Source organism: Rutidosis leptorrhynchoides, chromosome 4, assembly GCF_046630445.1.
Source record: "Rutidosis leptorrhynchoides isolate AG116_Rl617_1_P2 chromosome 4, CSIRO_AGI_Rlap_v1, whole genome shotgun sequence".
NCBI lineage: Eukaryota > Viridiplantae > Streptophyta > Magnoliopsida > Asterales > Asteraceae > Rutidosis > Rutidosis leptorrhynchoides.
In genome coordinates, this window is record NC_092336.1 from 62582129 (window position 1) to 62596197 (window position 14069).

Genomic DNA, 14069 nt, shown 5'->3' on the forward strand with positions numbered 1-14069 from the left:
AAATCACTTAAAACCCTTTAACTATCAAAGGCACCTAAGATAGTCAAACACCACTATGATGAACAAAGGTCAATTGAAAACCAACTTAGCCTAGAAACACAATCACTTGAAATTCCTATTCTAGTTGTCTAGATCACTAAAGGTGTTGAAGCACAAATTGATTCACTTCTCAAATCACTTAGAGAGCTACTCAACCTATGTAATCAAAGTAAAACCAATAACAAACATAGCAATGGACCTCATGGCTAACTCAATAACACTAGCTCATGTATTTTCATTCAAAACAACCTCATTCAATAGATTAAGGGCACATCTTATGCATTAAAGATTCATAGATAAGCAAACACAAGTGATTTAGCTACTCATAGCAAAGATTACACTAGCAATAATCATAAAAGCATCAATAAATATCATCTTGAGTGATTACAAGCTAAGATTCAAAGATAAATGAAGATAAACAAAGATTACAAGCAAAGATTCAAACTAGATGAAGATAAAGTGAAGATTACAACTAATTGATGCAAAATATGTAAAAGTAAGGTGAAGATTACAACCCAAAAATGATAACAATAGAAAGATCTAGCAATAATGAATATGAAACTTGAGCTTGCTTCCTCCACATCACCTTAAAACTCTAATGGATGATGGAATTAGGGTTTAGTGTGTGAAATTCGGAGTAAAAACTGCAGCTCTCTTGAAAAATGACCCATCACTTTCTATTTATAGTGATGAGAAATTGGGCTGAAACAGCGTCAGGAGCGCCGCTTCTCCTTCAGGAGCGGCGCTTTTGGCTTCAATCTAGAACGACGCTTTTACTTCTGGTGCGTCGCTTTTAGCCTGATAGGAGCGACGCTTTTGGTCTTGAAGAACGGCGCTTCTGCTCACTGAGAAGAAATGGAGACAAAACGTAGGTGATTGCGCTGCTTTTAGTTGAGGTGCGACGCTGTTGGGCTGTGAGGAGCGACGCTTCTTTGTCTGGAGCGGCGCTTTTGGAGCTGTTTCCTGCACTTGTTATTTTCTTAGCATTTTTTGAGCATTTCTTGGTCAATTTTACACCAAGTTAGGCATTTTGCCTTGAGTCGACACTTTGACGCATGAAAACAACTTTTAAGCCTCAACGATCATCAAAACCGAATAAAGTGAGGTCGATATTGCGTAATAAACATATCTAAATGGAGCAATATCACCGAGCCGTAGTGGACTGACAATGGAAATGTGGCATTACGATTGTCCGACTTCGAAAAACGTTATCGACTCCAAAGCTCTAAAAAAATAATACATATTCACACCACACATTTATACTCACATCCTTACAAGAGGTCTCGAGTTCGAATCTTGGGGTGGCCAGGGAAGGGTTGGAAACAGCCAGAGAGTATTCATTATGGGCTGCGTACAGTAGAGTATGAGGTCAGATTACTCACCCTTCCCAGGTAACCCGAACAGAAAAACCTTGCAACTTTATTCAACATTCATACCCACATCAAAACTCAAATTTACATAAAAAATATATATACAACTAAAAACGATTGTTCTCTTCAATAACCTTTTGCTTTGAATTTTCTTTTATATACTTCGTATATTATTATTCATATGTTTTTAGTTCTTATGGTGCCTTTAATTACCTCTTAATGGAATGATTCCAAATGTTGAAAGCATTCATCGAGTTTTTTTACATCTGAATGACATACGATGCTAAATTATTAAACTACTGTATTGTTTTCTATTTATACAAAATATTAATAACTTTTTTTTACATTATTCATATTATTACTGTTACAAGTCATTTATAACTAACTTCATTCAGATTATAAATTATTTAATGTTAGATTATTTATTTTTATCAAACATACTTTTTAAGTTGAACATCATAAATAATGATAATGATAAAATATTAAAATATTAAAAAAATCACAAAAGCGAATATAAAATAAATAAGAAAAATATTTAAATGCAAAAAACAAAGGGCCATTGACGAATGAATTAGAAACTACAGTCCGTTGCAATAATAAACCCCCCTACACGAGCTTCAGACACACTCTCGGAACTTGAAGAAGAAGAAGATCGCCAACACCCGATCACCTGTATACGTCATCGATCAATCACAGTCGGTATAACTATACTCCTTTATTACATTTTTTTTTTTCCTAATTCGAAATCACTGATTGATCATACATTCATACGTATCAAATTACTTTCAATCGTCAAATTTGTTTCTATTTTTTGAATTAGTTTTCGTTCTTAAGGTTGTCGTTAGGGTTAATACTTATCATTAGGTTAATTTAGAGTATCTGTTTGTTAATTTGATATGCAATTGATGAAAATGTTTGTTGATCGTTAGGTCTAATCTGTTGTGGCACATGTTATTATGTATATAAATGTGAAATGTAAGTCGAGCTTTTGTGTTTAGTGACATAAATTGGATTTATTCATTGATATTTTGTAATATGATTGTATGTGTGATAGTTATTTGTTCATCTGATTTAAGTACTAAGCTTTGTATCAGATGTCTAAAATAAGCTTATAAGGGGACTTGATGGTTTGTTAACTGTTTTCACAATACAGTTTATGTAAATGCTGATCATATAGCTTTGTGCCTAATAATGCATTATTTTAGTGGCAGTAAAAAATAATTATTTTCTCATAGTTTTTAATCTAATAAGCTTTTATTTATCTTTTCCACTTTTGACAATTATAAATCCTGATATCTCGCATCTATGGTGGTTTCATATAGCTGTAATGAGTGGGATGAAGTCCATGTTGTGGAATATCAATTTAATTGCAAATCACTTTGAATAACTATGCTATTCTAGTAAGTTACAAAGTGAAGGGCACAATTTGTTAACAGTTTAGAAATTCAAATACTGATTATAAGATTATGGAGCATATAATCAGCTGTTTTTTAATCATCAAATGTGTGGTTTCGAATTTTTTACTTCAGTGACTAAGAGTTACTTATAGGTTGCTATGTTTCGAAAGCACATTTAATATTATTATATGTTATTATCATATTATTATTATTATTTATTATTTATTTAAGTAGCTAAATATGAAAGGGTATGAACATATCTTCTTATTCTGTAAGTTCTCAAATTTTTGATTATAGACAGACATGTTTAATATTAAACCCTTGAATGCCTAATTCAAAATACATTGTTTGTCGCAGAACGTGTAATGAATGACAGCCCAGAGACAATCTAATGATCTTTTAATGTTTTTAAGATGGGTATTGATTTGCTATGTTTCGAAAGCACATTTAATATTATTATATGTTATTATCATATTATTATTATTATTTATTTAAGTAGCTAAATATGAAAGGGTATGAACATATCTTCTTATTCTGTAAGTTCTCAAATTTTGGATTATAGACAGACATGTTTAATATTAAACCCTTGAATGCCTATTTCAAAATACATTGTTTGTCGCAGAACGTGTAATGAATGACAGCCCAGAGACAATCTAATGATCTTTTAATGTTTTTAAGATGGGTATTGATTTGCTATGTTTCGAAAGCACATTTAATATTATTATATGTTATTATCATATTATTATTATTATTTATTTAAGTAGCTAAATATGAAAGGGTATGAACATATCTTCTTATTCTGTAAGTTCTCAAATTTTGGATTATAGACAGACATGTTTAATATTAAACCCTTGAATGCCTAATTCAAAATACATTGTTTGTCGCAGAACGTGTAATGAATGACAGCCCAGAGACAATCTAATGATCTTTTAATGTTTTTAAGATGGGTATTGATTATTATGGTACATACTTTATTGCGCCATGTACTTGCTTTGCCTTACTATTATACCTTAGATATTGAGTTCAGATATATAAGCAAGTGTGATCAAGCTTCTACAAGTTGATGCCTGTATGTGCATATGATGCAAAGTTATGTATACAATTACTTTATTATCAGACTATAATGTATTTTGAATTTTATTTCCAAAGGTGTCACGATTAGGGGCAATTTTGGTAATTCAAGTCACCATTGTCATGGTAATGCATGTTATTATTGTGGAACATTTTAAAACGGACACATCTATGCATGGAAGCCGGTAAATAGCAATCATCAATGCTAATGCTTGCCAATATATTTACAAATTGTGGTTGCACGCTGGTCATTCTAGATCTTTACTATAATTAAATAGGGTGTCATGTCGCATGTGTTAGCTTCTTGTTTATCTTTATTTAATCCGTTCGTTTCTACCCTTTCTTATTTCAGAGACAGTGTGCTGCCAAAGTAACACCTAAATCAACAACAATAGAGAGGAAATATTTGATGCCATTTGCCTTGGACTTCATCTAGGATGTCCGGAATACTTAATGTATTTTCTGCTCCCATACTTATGTTTATATACTGATATTATCCACAATATATTTTTTTATTGTTGAAGTCAATTTTTGGTCTGCAGTCAGGTGTAAATGGGTCAACGACAACTTTTCCAGACGCTACTGGAAGAGCTTTTACTGCAGCATTTTCATCTCAGTTAGGTTCCTCAGCTGGTGAAATGAACCACAATGATGCAATAGGTGCTTACTAAATTTTCAGTTTTACCTGGTTAATGCTTATGGGATTTGAAACTAACTTGTAAAAGATGTATTAGGGTTGCGAAGTATAAATGGCAACTTCAGCATTCCCAGCATGCCTGGGGCATACACATCAAGAAATTCGGGATTAAATGGTCATTTGAATGGCGTACAACCATCCCCAGGAAGTATATCCAATGGGCGGTATTCTGTAAATAGTCTTCCCGGTACACTTTCTCAGGTATTTTGTTTTTAATTTTGTTACTTCGTTACTTCGTTACTCTCTCTCTCTCTCTCTCTCTCTCTCTCTCTGCACACACACACACACTGTTCTCTTTCATGTTTGAAAGTCAGAATGAAGGTACATGAGATGTTTATCAACTATACCTGTAATTTTTTTTAGTTTATATTGATAAACTGTGAACCACGGGGCCTTTTGACATAGTACTGGGCAAGATGTTTTTCACTTGAGACAAAATGGTATTACAGATTGTTAGGAGTGCCATTTTGTCTTTCAAGGCTATTTTGTTTTCCTTTTTTCTTTATTTTAAAATAGGACCTTGATCCATCCATTAGAAATATAATGAGGTATTCAGGGTTGGAAGTTCAGAAAAAAAGTATAGGCTTTTTCTTTTCTCTGTCATCCCATCCACTCTTCGCATATGTGAATGTATCAGGAAATCAAACGTGAATCACACACCTGTACTTACATGTAACTTTATGAGTTCTTTCAATAATCTCTTAGCAAATAGCATGTATTATTGTGCTAATTCTCATGTACATATTTCTTTCATGTATTCTTCGTTTTTTGGTGAAGCAATCTGCTGCCAGCTCACTCGGGCTTTCAGGGATTACAAACAATGGAGGTACATTATTCCATCTGTTTGAGTAAATCATGAAGCTCTTCCATTTTCTGTTTTTGCATCTTCAATTCATTTTCTCGTTTCTCATGTTATTATTGTGAGTATAATTTCAGGGTCAGGTATAGCTCAAGGTTTAGGGAACAGAGAACAACTGATAAGCTCAATGGCGATGGGAAACATTATTAATGGTGGAAGCATTGGGAGAAGTTTAAGTTCTGGTGGACTGAATATGCCAGGGGTTGCTAGTCGCTTAAATCTAACTGGTAACAATTGACAACAACCTTCCACATTATATCTTCTTTTATTAAGTGGAATGTAAGTTTGTTTAAACCATGTGCATCTTGCAGCAGCCATGTATACTGTAGCATATATATGTTACACGTTTTTGTAACCATGAGCATTGCGCTTATTACTGAATCGCATGTCAATTCAAAATTGCATAGATAGCTTCTATATGTTGTCTATACCTGGCAATTGAGACCCATACTCTCACATTTGGGTCAATTAAAAAAATGTAAATCAAAACTTAAAAAAATGTCCAATGAGTTTTTCTCAACCTATTGGGTCTTATACAAAATATTAAAGAACGGGTCAAATGGGTATCGAATCCTAAAGTTAAATAAATAGACATGTCTAATAGGTCTTGTGAATGGGTCGAACATAACAAGATTCATCGTCACTCATTTATGAAAGCATTGGTAGTTATATCAATTATTATGTATATTAATATTTTCTTATATATATAAAAATAAAAATAACTAAAACAATATAATAAAGGTAAAAAATCAAATGTAAAAGTATGACCTGTTTGGACCTATTTGACCCATTACTCGTTTCAACCTGTTACCCAAACTGACCCAACATGCCTAGTTTGGACTCGTTGAAATTTTTTACCCTTTGACCCATGACCCGTTTCAACCCAAAACCGTTTTGACCCATTACCAAACCAACCCAACCTGAATCTTTGCCAGATATAATGTTGTCCCATGTAGTAACACCAACTGGGGCATTGTACTTATGTGTGTATCAGATGTTAAGTCAAAATATACGTTGATAATTTCTGTATGTTATACCAAGTAGTAACTTTGTTGTTTAAATGAAACCTGTAACTTTAGCACCCCAGATGGCATCTCTTTTTGGAAACTCTTACTCTAATGCTGGAGGGCCACTTTCACAAAATCATTATCAAGCAGGGAGTAATCATCTAAGTTCAATGGCTTTGTTAACTGAGCTGAATCGTGACCATTCGTTTGATATGAATGATTTCCCACAGCTAAGTGGGCATCTCAGTTCTGCTGGTGGTTCTCAAAGACAACTAGGTACTATAGCTACCGAACTATACAATATCTTCATGTGTTCTTATTTAATCTTTTTATTGATTGAAGCCGGCCATTACGGTAATGTTTTGCTGATTACCATGATGCAGGGGCTTTGGCGCGTCGGCAAAATGTGGGTTTTATGCAACAAAACCAAGAATTTAGCATTCAAAACGAAGATTTTCCTGCTCTACCTGGATATAAAGGTACACTCATCATCCCATTTACCATCCTTTAAATAAAAATTATCTTATGTAAAATTTAGATTATCTTGTGTTCTTTTTGAGGTTGGGACTTGGGAGGGAAGTACTGATTTTAGCCTATATAGTCGTAGTCGATGTATATTTCACTAAATACAGTTTTATATATAATATTTCACTAATAAAAATTCACTTCCACGTGGATCTTTCTTATCACTTATATATGTAGTCCATGATAGAGAATGTTCTTAGGATATTGTATTATCATGTTCTTGGTGCCCTCATTTTTGATATTCTTTTCCGCCAAATGTATTTGTAGACCGCTGATAGGATTTCTTCATTAACTTTGGTGATAATATAGTAAGATATCCCTAAATGTTCCGTGAGCTTTGTTGTCTATGACTCAGTATTTATTCAGTCGCTTTGTTCTTTAGCTCCATCATAAAGTGTATTATAGGTAGGTTCTCTTGCATCTACCTGCGTCCAATTATTTTTTGTTATTGTTGATGGATGATATGAGTTTATTTTATCATCATATTATCTCCCATGTGAAGCAACTCTCAGTACAAATCTGTTGATCTTAGGTGTGAATGCGAATCTAGTGCCTCAATGTAACTTCTTAAATCTTTCTTACTCACTTGATTAAAGTAATTCTACGATCTAATTTGGTCAAGCTTTGCTCCTGATTGTGAGGTTTTTTAGCCATATCTATTCTTATTAGAATCCTTCTTAAGTTTCTGAACATTAAGCAGTACATCTTTAGCCTACTTACAGAAAGAGAAAGCCCTTCATTTCAAGGTTGAATTCGTTGAAATAGACGCGAGATGGAGACGAGTCGGTCAGGACCTTGAAAGGTCGAGTCGGTCAAGGTTGAGTTGGTCGAGACGGGTCCAGACGGACGTTGACCAACGTCTGACTTTTAAATAAAATTTATCAAATTATTTCAAACATAAACATAAATATTTTAAACATAAGTATTTTAAAAATAAATGATTTACAAATAAGATGATGATGTGTTAGTTTAACCATCAAGCTACCCCCTTGTGCGTTATGTTAAGAAGGTAATGAAATAGTGTCAAGATTCAGAATGTGTAATTTAGTAGTTCTATGCAGATACATTAAGTGGTAATCAATGTAGATCAACCAATCAATAAGGACAATATTGTCCTGATAAATTTGCTTATCTGGCATAGTCATACATGTAACAAGATGGCAGAAAATTCCAAACTGCACCGACACACGAGTAGTCCACGTGTCTCTAGATAAAAGAAAGCTCTAAAACTCTACCAACTCTACCGACCCTTTTAGGAAGTTTTGATCCTCTCTTTATTTCTCCTTATAGAGACTTTCACTTTCTTCATCTCAAAATCCATTTGGGAAAATTCACAAATCAAGAATCTTTTGTTACATTTACCTGCCAGAGGTTCGGAAATGAATAATTAAGAGTAGTGTAAAGGGGAAAAAATAGAACACCTAATTTTAATCAAGCCAATTATCATTGTGCGACAACCGATTTATCAGTTATAAAATAATATTGTTTTCTGCCCCATTTGAAAACATGGGAGGTAAGCTTATTATTATCCAACCATAATTAGATATGAAACTAGATTCTATTGCTTATGATTCTAGTATGAACATCTATCTAGTTTTCACACATTATATATGGACTTCCCTAAAATGGGGATTTGAGCGTATTCTTCTGTTGCCTATATTGAATGATTATTTTTTGAAGAAGTTAAGTATCTTTGGATACTATCGCTATAGAAACGCTCCAATTTGTAATGTGTTTCAAGAATGAAAGTTGGTTCTTCTACTCCTCGGTTAAAGATTAATATTTGGTGAAATAATTTCCTCTTAGTTTTTATGGACAAATCTTATTCTTTAAGATTAGTTTTAGTATTATATCGATGTGACAAAATGGGCGGGTTGGGATAACAGTTCAGAATTAGGAATTATTGGTTTGTTAGGTGGCAATTTTGAACAATAATAATATACGTAATATTATGCTTGCAACTATGCTTGCAAAAATAATATTATTCCAATAACAATCTAATTTCCGGAAGAAATTGATTTCGGATGTTCATTGCATCAAAAATTAATTCTTGTTCTATGACCCATATCTTTTTAGCCAACTTTTCCGTTTTTTCCCATTTGACCTTTTAGAGAAAAAATGTAACTCTAATTGACCCATTGATTAGTAAATCGGTCAAATTGCCACCTCTTTTTTGTTCAAGAACCAATGAATTTCATAGGCTACATATATATATATTTTTATGATGTTTATTATGCATTTAGGCATAGTCTTAATCCCTTAAATTGGAAGAATTGATGTTACTAATATACCCCTGATATATATCATCTAACTTTTAAATTGAATTATTATAACCAATTGATATTAATATTAATATAAATATAAATATTAATATTAATGTTAATATATGATTTATAAGATAAGGAATAAAATGTTATACCAGTGTTCAAGGATGATATCTTGTTAACTGGATATACTAAAGCAGGTAAATGATGAACTACGTTGCATTATGACATAATTCATACATAACATTAGTGCTTGTTATTACATATTTACGTGATGCAATATTAATATGATAATAGCTGCCATCCTCTTGGAGTTATTTTGTCATCAGTAGTATTATCATGATTACAATCCATTAGGAATTGCTTATTATTATGATCAAATGTAAATTACACCAAAACCGCCATTTTATATCACCAGTACATCAGGAACATGTTATAAAATTAGTACTTGTTAGTTTCTAATGATTACAATCCTTTTTCCAAACAGGTGGTAATGAGTTTCCAGTTAATATGCACCAAAAGGAACAGCTCCGTGACAATGCGGTTTCTGTTATGCAATCCCAACAACATTTGCCTGTAAGCCCCCACTGTATTTTTTTTTTAGTTAGTACTACAGCAAGTTTATCATAAACCAGCCATCTGATTCCGCTTTATTATTGATTCTAAGTATACCTGGCAATTGAGACCCAAACACACAAATTCGGGTCAAATGGGTCAAGCTTTCGGGTCAATTGGGTCTTGAAAAAAATTAGGCTTAACAATGTGAATCCAAACTTAAAAAAAGATTCAAATGAGTTTCTCTCCAACCTATTGAGTCCTATACAAAAAATGAACGAACGGGTCTAATGGGTATCAATACTCGGATCAATAATTAGAAATAGGTCTAATGGGTATTGTGAATGGGTCAAATGGATTGAGCATAAAAAGTTTCACCCGTCAAAAATTTATGAAAGCATTCATTGTTATATCATTTATTATGTATATTAATATTTCTTAAGTATATATAATAAATAATATTAACTAAAATAATGTAATAAATGCAAAAAAGCGATGTAACCCATTTGGCCCATTTGACCTGTGACCCGTTTCGACCCGTTACCCAAACCGACCCAACTTGACCCATTTTAAGAATTGACCCGTTTGACCTATGACCCATTTCAACCCAAAACCATTTTGATCCGTTACCCAAAACGACCCAACCTGACCCGTTTGCCATGCATGATTCTAAGGTGGGAAGATCAAATGTGTTCAGCTTGGGAGGTGGTGGATATTCATCACATCAGCAACAACAACAACATGCTCCAATCAACAATGGTGCCTCGTACCTCTCTACAAACACTCAAGATCTTCATTTTCATGGTTCTGAGGTGGTTCAAACTAACTTTACATGCTTATTTAGTAAATTTTTTTCCAAAGCTCCTTTTTCATTTGGTTTTTATAGGGTTAATCTTAAACTACAGGTGGTAATTCTGACCCATTTGTCCACGAATGAGTCAATTCTGTTTTTTTTTTTTTTTTTTTTTTTTTTTTTTTTTTTTTTTCCTAACGAGTCAAAAGGGTAACAGAAGTTAAGGTTAAAATGAATCTGGTCAAGCAGATTGAAAGTCACCTAGAGAGTTGTTAATGCATAAAGCCTCCTAACACACATTGTTGAAATTTTAGATTATTATTGGAGTCATATTTGGAACACTACTTGCATATGAACAAATAATGTGTTGAAGAAATGTTTTGGCTGTAGCATGACCCATTACCCGACCTCCCATTTTTAACCTTCTTAGACTCTTAGAGATTTAGTTATATCAGAAGCTATAAAACAAATCTAAAGGTGTCACATGCTAATTCTTGTAGGCAAGAAACTCGGGGATGCTTGCAACTGGATCAAGGCCTGTAAACTTGTCAAACACAGTGCCAGGTGGATCATCGTATGATCAACTCTTGCAGCAGTATCAACACTTTCAAAAACAGTCACAAATACGCCTTGCGAGCCCATTTAGGGACCAGGAATTTAATTCCACCCAAGCAAGTCAATCTGTTGCAGACAGATTTGGATTACTGGGTTTATTGAATGTCATAAGGATGAACAATCCTGATTTGACCCCTCTTGCTCTGGGTATTGATCTGATGACACTGGGTCTAAACTTGAATTCACCTGACAATCTGTATAAGAAGTTTTCATCACCATGGTCTGACGAATCTTCGAAGGGAGAGCCCCATTATGCCATTCCTGAATGTTTTAATACCAAGCAACCATCACCCTTGAATGTGAGCTTTCTTGTCAACCTTTGTCTCTGCTTTGTTGCATATTTGACCCATTTATATATCAATGGGTTCATTCTGGTGTGTTTTATCTCTAATGAGTCAAATAATTAGATTAATTTTGTTGATTCTGGTTATGTTTGATCTCTAATGGGTCAAACAATTAAAATAAAAAATAGCATTAATGAAAAATCCCCTATTTTCACACATTCACTATTTCTATTAACATATGTTTTTGGAATAAAGAGTTTCTGGTGAACCTAACCTTTTTTTACATGTACCAAATGTTTCCCATTGTGACCCATTACCCTACCCACCCATATTTCCACCTCTACTGCAAATCTTAGATGCCTCACTTATCGTATCTCATTTATCTTTTTTTTTTTTTTTTTTTTTTTTATTAATATTGCAGCAAGATAGTTTCTCAAGATTTCCTCCAGAGAGTCTGTTTTATATTTTCTATAGGTAATGAGCTTTTATCCAGAACGTTCATTATCAATTTAGCTTACGATTTTTGATGATCATAATTTTCTCTTATTTACAGCATGCCGAAGGACGAGGCTCAGTTGTTTGCCGCAAATGAACTGTATGTACCCCTTAAATGTTATTTTCATGACACGTTTTATTCACATGAATGAGAATAATGTGCATTTGAGTCATATCTCACGTTGTTGCAACATAAAACATGATCCTTATAATCATCCTTACTATCTAGGAAGTATGTTTCACCTATTTATAGCATTTTCTTGCAGTGCCTTTTTTCATTTTTTCTTGCATCTAGTAAATGGGTGCATGATTTACCTGTCTATCACTTACTTTATATACAAAACTTACAACTTAATAATTACGGAGTTCAGAGTAAACAATTGCTTGTGAGTATATAAAATGAAATTCAACTTTTTAGGAGTAGTTGGCAAGAAAACCGCCAGATAACATATACAAATGATTAATCAATTATGGTTTGAAATCCCCGCCATCACACACTTATATTGAATCTTTTGTGTCGATATTCAATTGATCCTTCTAGACCTTCTCAAAACAATAATTTCAAGTTTACCTACTGGTTTAGGTTTTATTTATGGTTGGGTTTCAACTTTCAAGGCGGTTAAAGTATGTCAAAACCATTTTACCTACTGGTAACTGGTGTCTTTACCTTCGTAAATTGGTACTCGGCGAATTGAGGGGGTTGAGTTGGGTTGATCCACATTTTTTTTTTATTTGGTACTCAGCAGAATCTTCTATGGTAAACCGGCCAGTGCTGCAAAATATGAGCTTACATGTTCTTTTGACATTGTATTGCAGGCACAATAGAGGATGGTTTTACCATCGAGAGCTGCATCTATGGTTCTCAAGGGCTCCAAATATGGAACTGCTAGTCAAGACAAGTTCTTATGAGAGAGGTTGTTACTACTGTTTCGACCCTAACACCTGGGAAACTGTTCGAAAGGTTCGTCTATTTTGATTTCCGCATCTTAACACTAATATATTACTATATTCTAATTTCTAATACCCAATCAAAATATTATGCATATATCAGATTATTTATATTGTTCTGCAAATATAATCTTATAAAATAATTTGTTGTATGATACCCAATAGGAGCATGTTTTTGGTCCAACATTATACAAAATCAAAATCATTAATATGGGGCCAGATAATCCTGTTTGTCTTTTGTTAATCATCTATAACATCTACTGATAATATTCATTGGATAATAAATAATAGTATGTGTTTTGTGATCTAAGCTTTTTACAGTCACTAGACTCGCTATAAAATAATTTTTCCTTATACATATAGACATGTATGTTGCCAGGTTTAATTGATGTTTGACTTGTATTGCAGGACAACTTTGTTATTCAATATGAAATGGTGGAAGACCGACCAGTGGTCCCCCGTCGTTAATTATGTGAAGTGTCTAATAATACAGACAGGTTTCGTCGTCTTCTGAAAAGAATTTGATGAGTTAAATCTTTTGGAAGTTATATACAAGATCTAAAATGTTAAGTAATCCAAATAGTTGGGTGCATAATGCGAAGTGTAGAAAGTTATGTTTAAGATCAGATATGATAATGTTTGTTTTTAGATTCCAAACCTCTTAGAAATCTCAAAAATGCTGTACTTCATAACTGTTTTGTGCTTATTTTTCTACTTCATGTCTTCATGTGCATTACATGTCGTATTTACAAGTCGATTTGTACTTCATAACCATCCCAAACTATCCCAGTATAATCTAGTGGTTGGAATCATTATATTCTCAGAGGTCTAAACCTCATTGGCAACATATCTTTGAGTTCTAAGGGAAAAGGGTCAAACTGTCACGAGATAAACCGTTTAGGTTGTGTACATGTGAGTAAAAATATTTCTCTTTATTTGTTTACCAATGTATTCGGTCATATGGATAAATATTAAAATCTGGCTAAAACTATAGGTGATACTTTTGCAGGTTGTTATTACTTGGGCCTTGGGGCATATTTGGTGAAAATAGCTGTTAGCTGGTAGTTAGTTTGTACGGAGTAGCTTTTTCCTTCCATTTAAAAGATTTAAGCTCTTTTTAATCAAACGAAGTTTTTTATTAGATAAGAGT

The 14069-nt window shown here is 33.2% G+C and overlaps 1 protein-coding gene and 1 non-coding gene across 4 annotated transcripts; one reads left to right on the forward strand and one right to left on the reverse strand.

Moving 5' to 3' along the window:
• Positions 1-1970: 1970 nt before the first annotated feature.
• Positions 1971-13617, forward strand: LOC139839685 (probable NOT transcription complex subunit VIP2). Of its 3 annotated transcripts, XM_071829818.1 has the most exons (16): positions 2066-2108; positions 3694-3768; positions 4230-4332; positions 4420-4537; positions 4612-4775; positions 5352-5400; positions 5511-5660; positions 6513-6716; positions 6824-6919; positions 9717-9805; positions 10459-10596; positions 11078-11491; positions 11898-11950; positions 12030-12071; positions 12788-12932; positions 13328-13617. In XM_071829818.1, the coding sequence occupies exons 3-16, from the start codon at positions 4315-4317 to the stop codon at positions 13385-13387; spliced, it is 1740 nt and encodes a 579-aa protein (XP_071685919.1). In that variant the 5' UTR covers positions 2066-2108; positions 3694-3768; positions 4230-4314; the 3' UTR covers positions 13388-13617. The 3 variants fall into 3 exon arrangements, with proteins under 3 accessions (XP_071685918.1, XP_071685920.1, XP_071685919.1); XM_071829817.1 differs by lacking the exon at positions 3694-3768 and having other exon boundaries at positions 1971-2108; XM_071829819.1 differs by lacking the exon at positions 3694-3768 and having other exon boundaries at positions 1971-2108; positions 5355-5400.
• On the reverse strand, positions 4448-4528 carry LOC139846295 (small nucleolar RNA snoR35). Its single transcript, XR_011759021.1, has one exon. It is a non-coding gene; the product is annotated as a small nucleolar RNA snoR35 (small nucleolar RNA).
• Positions 13618-14069: the final 452 nt, after the last annotated feature.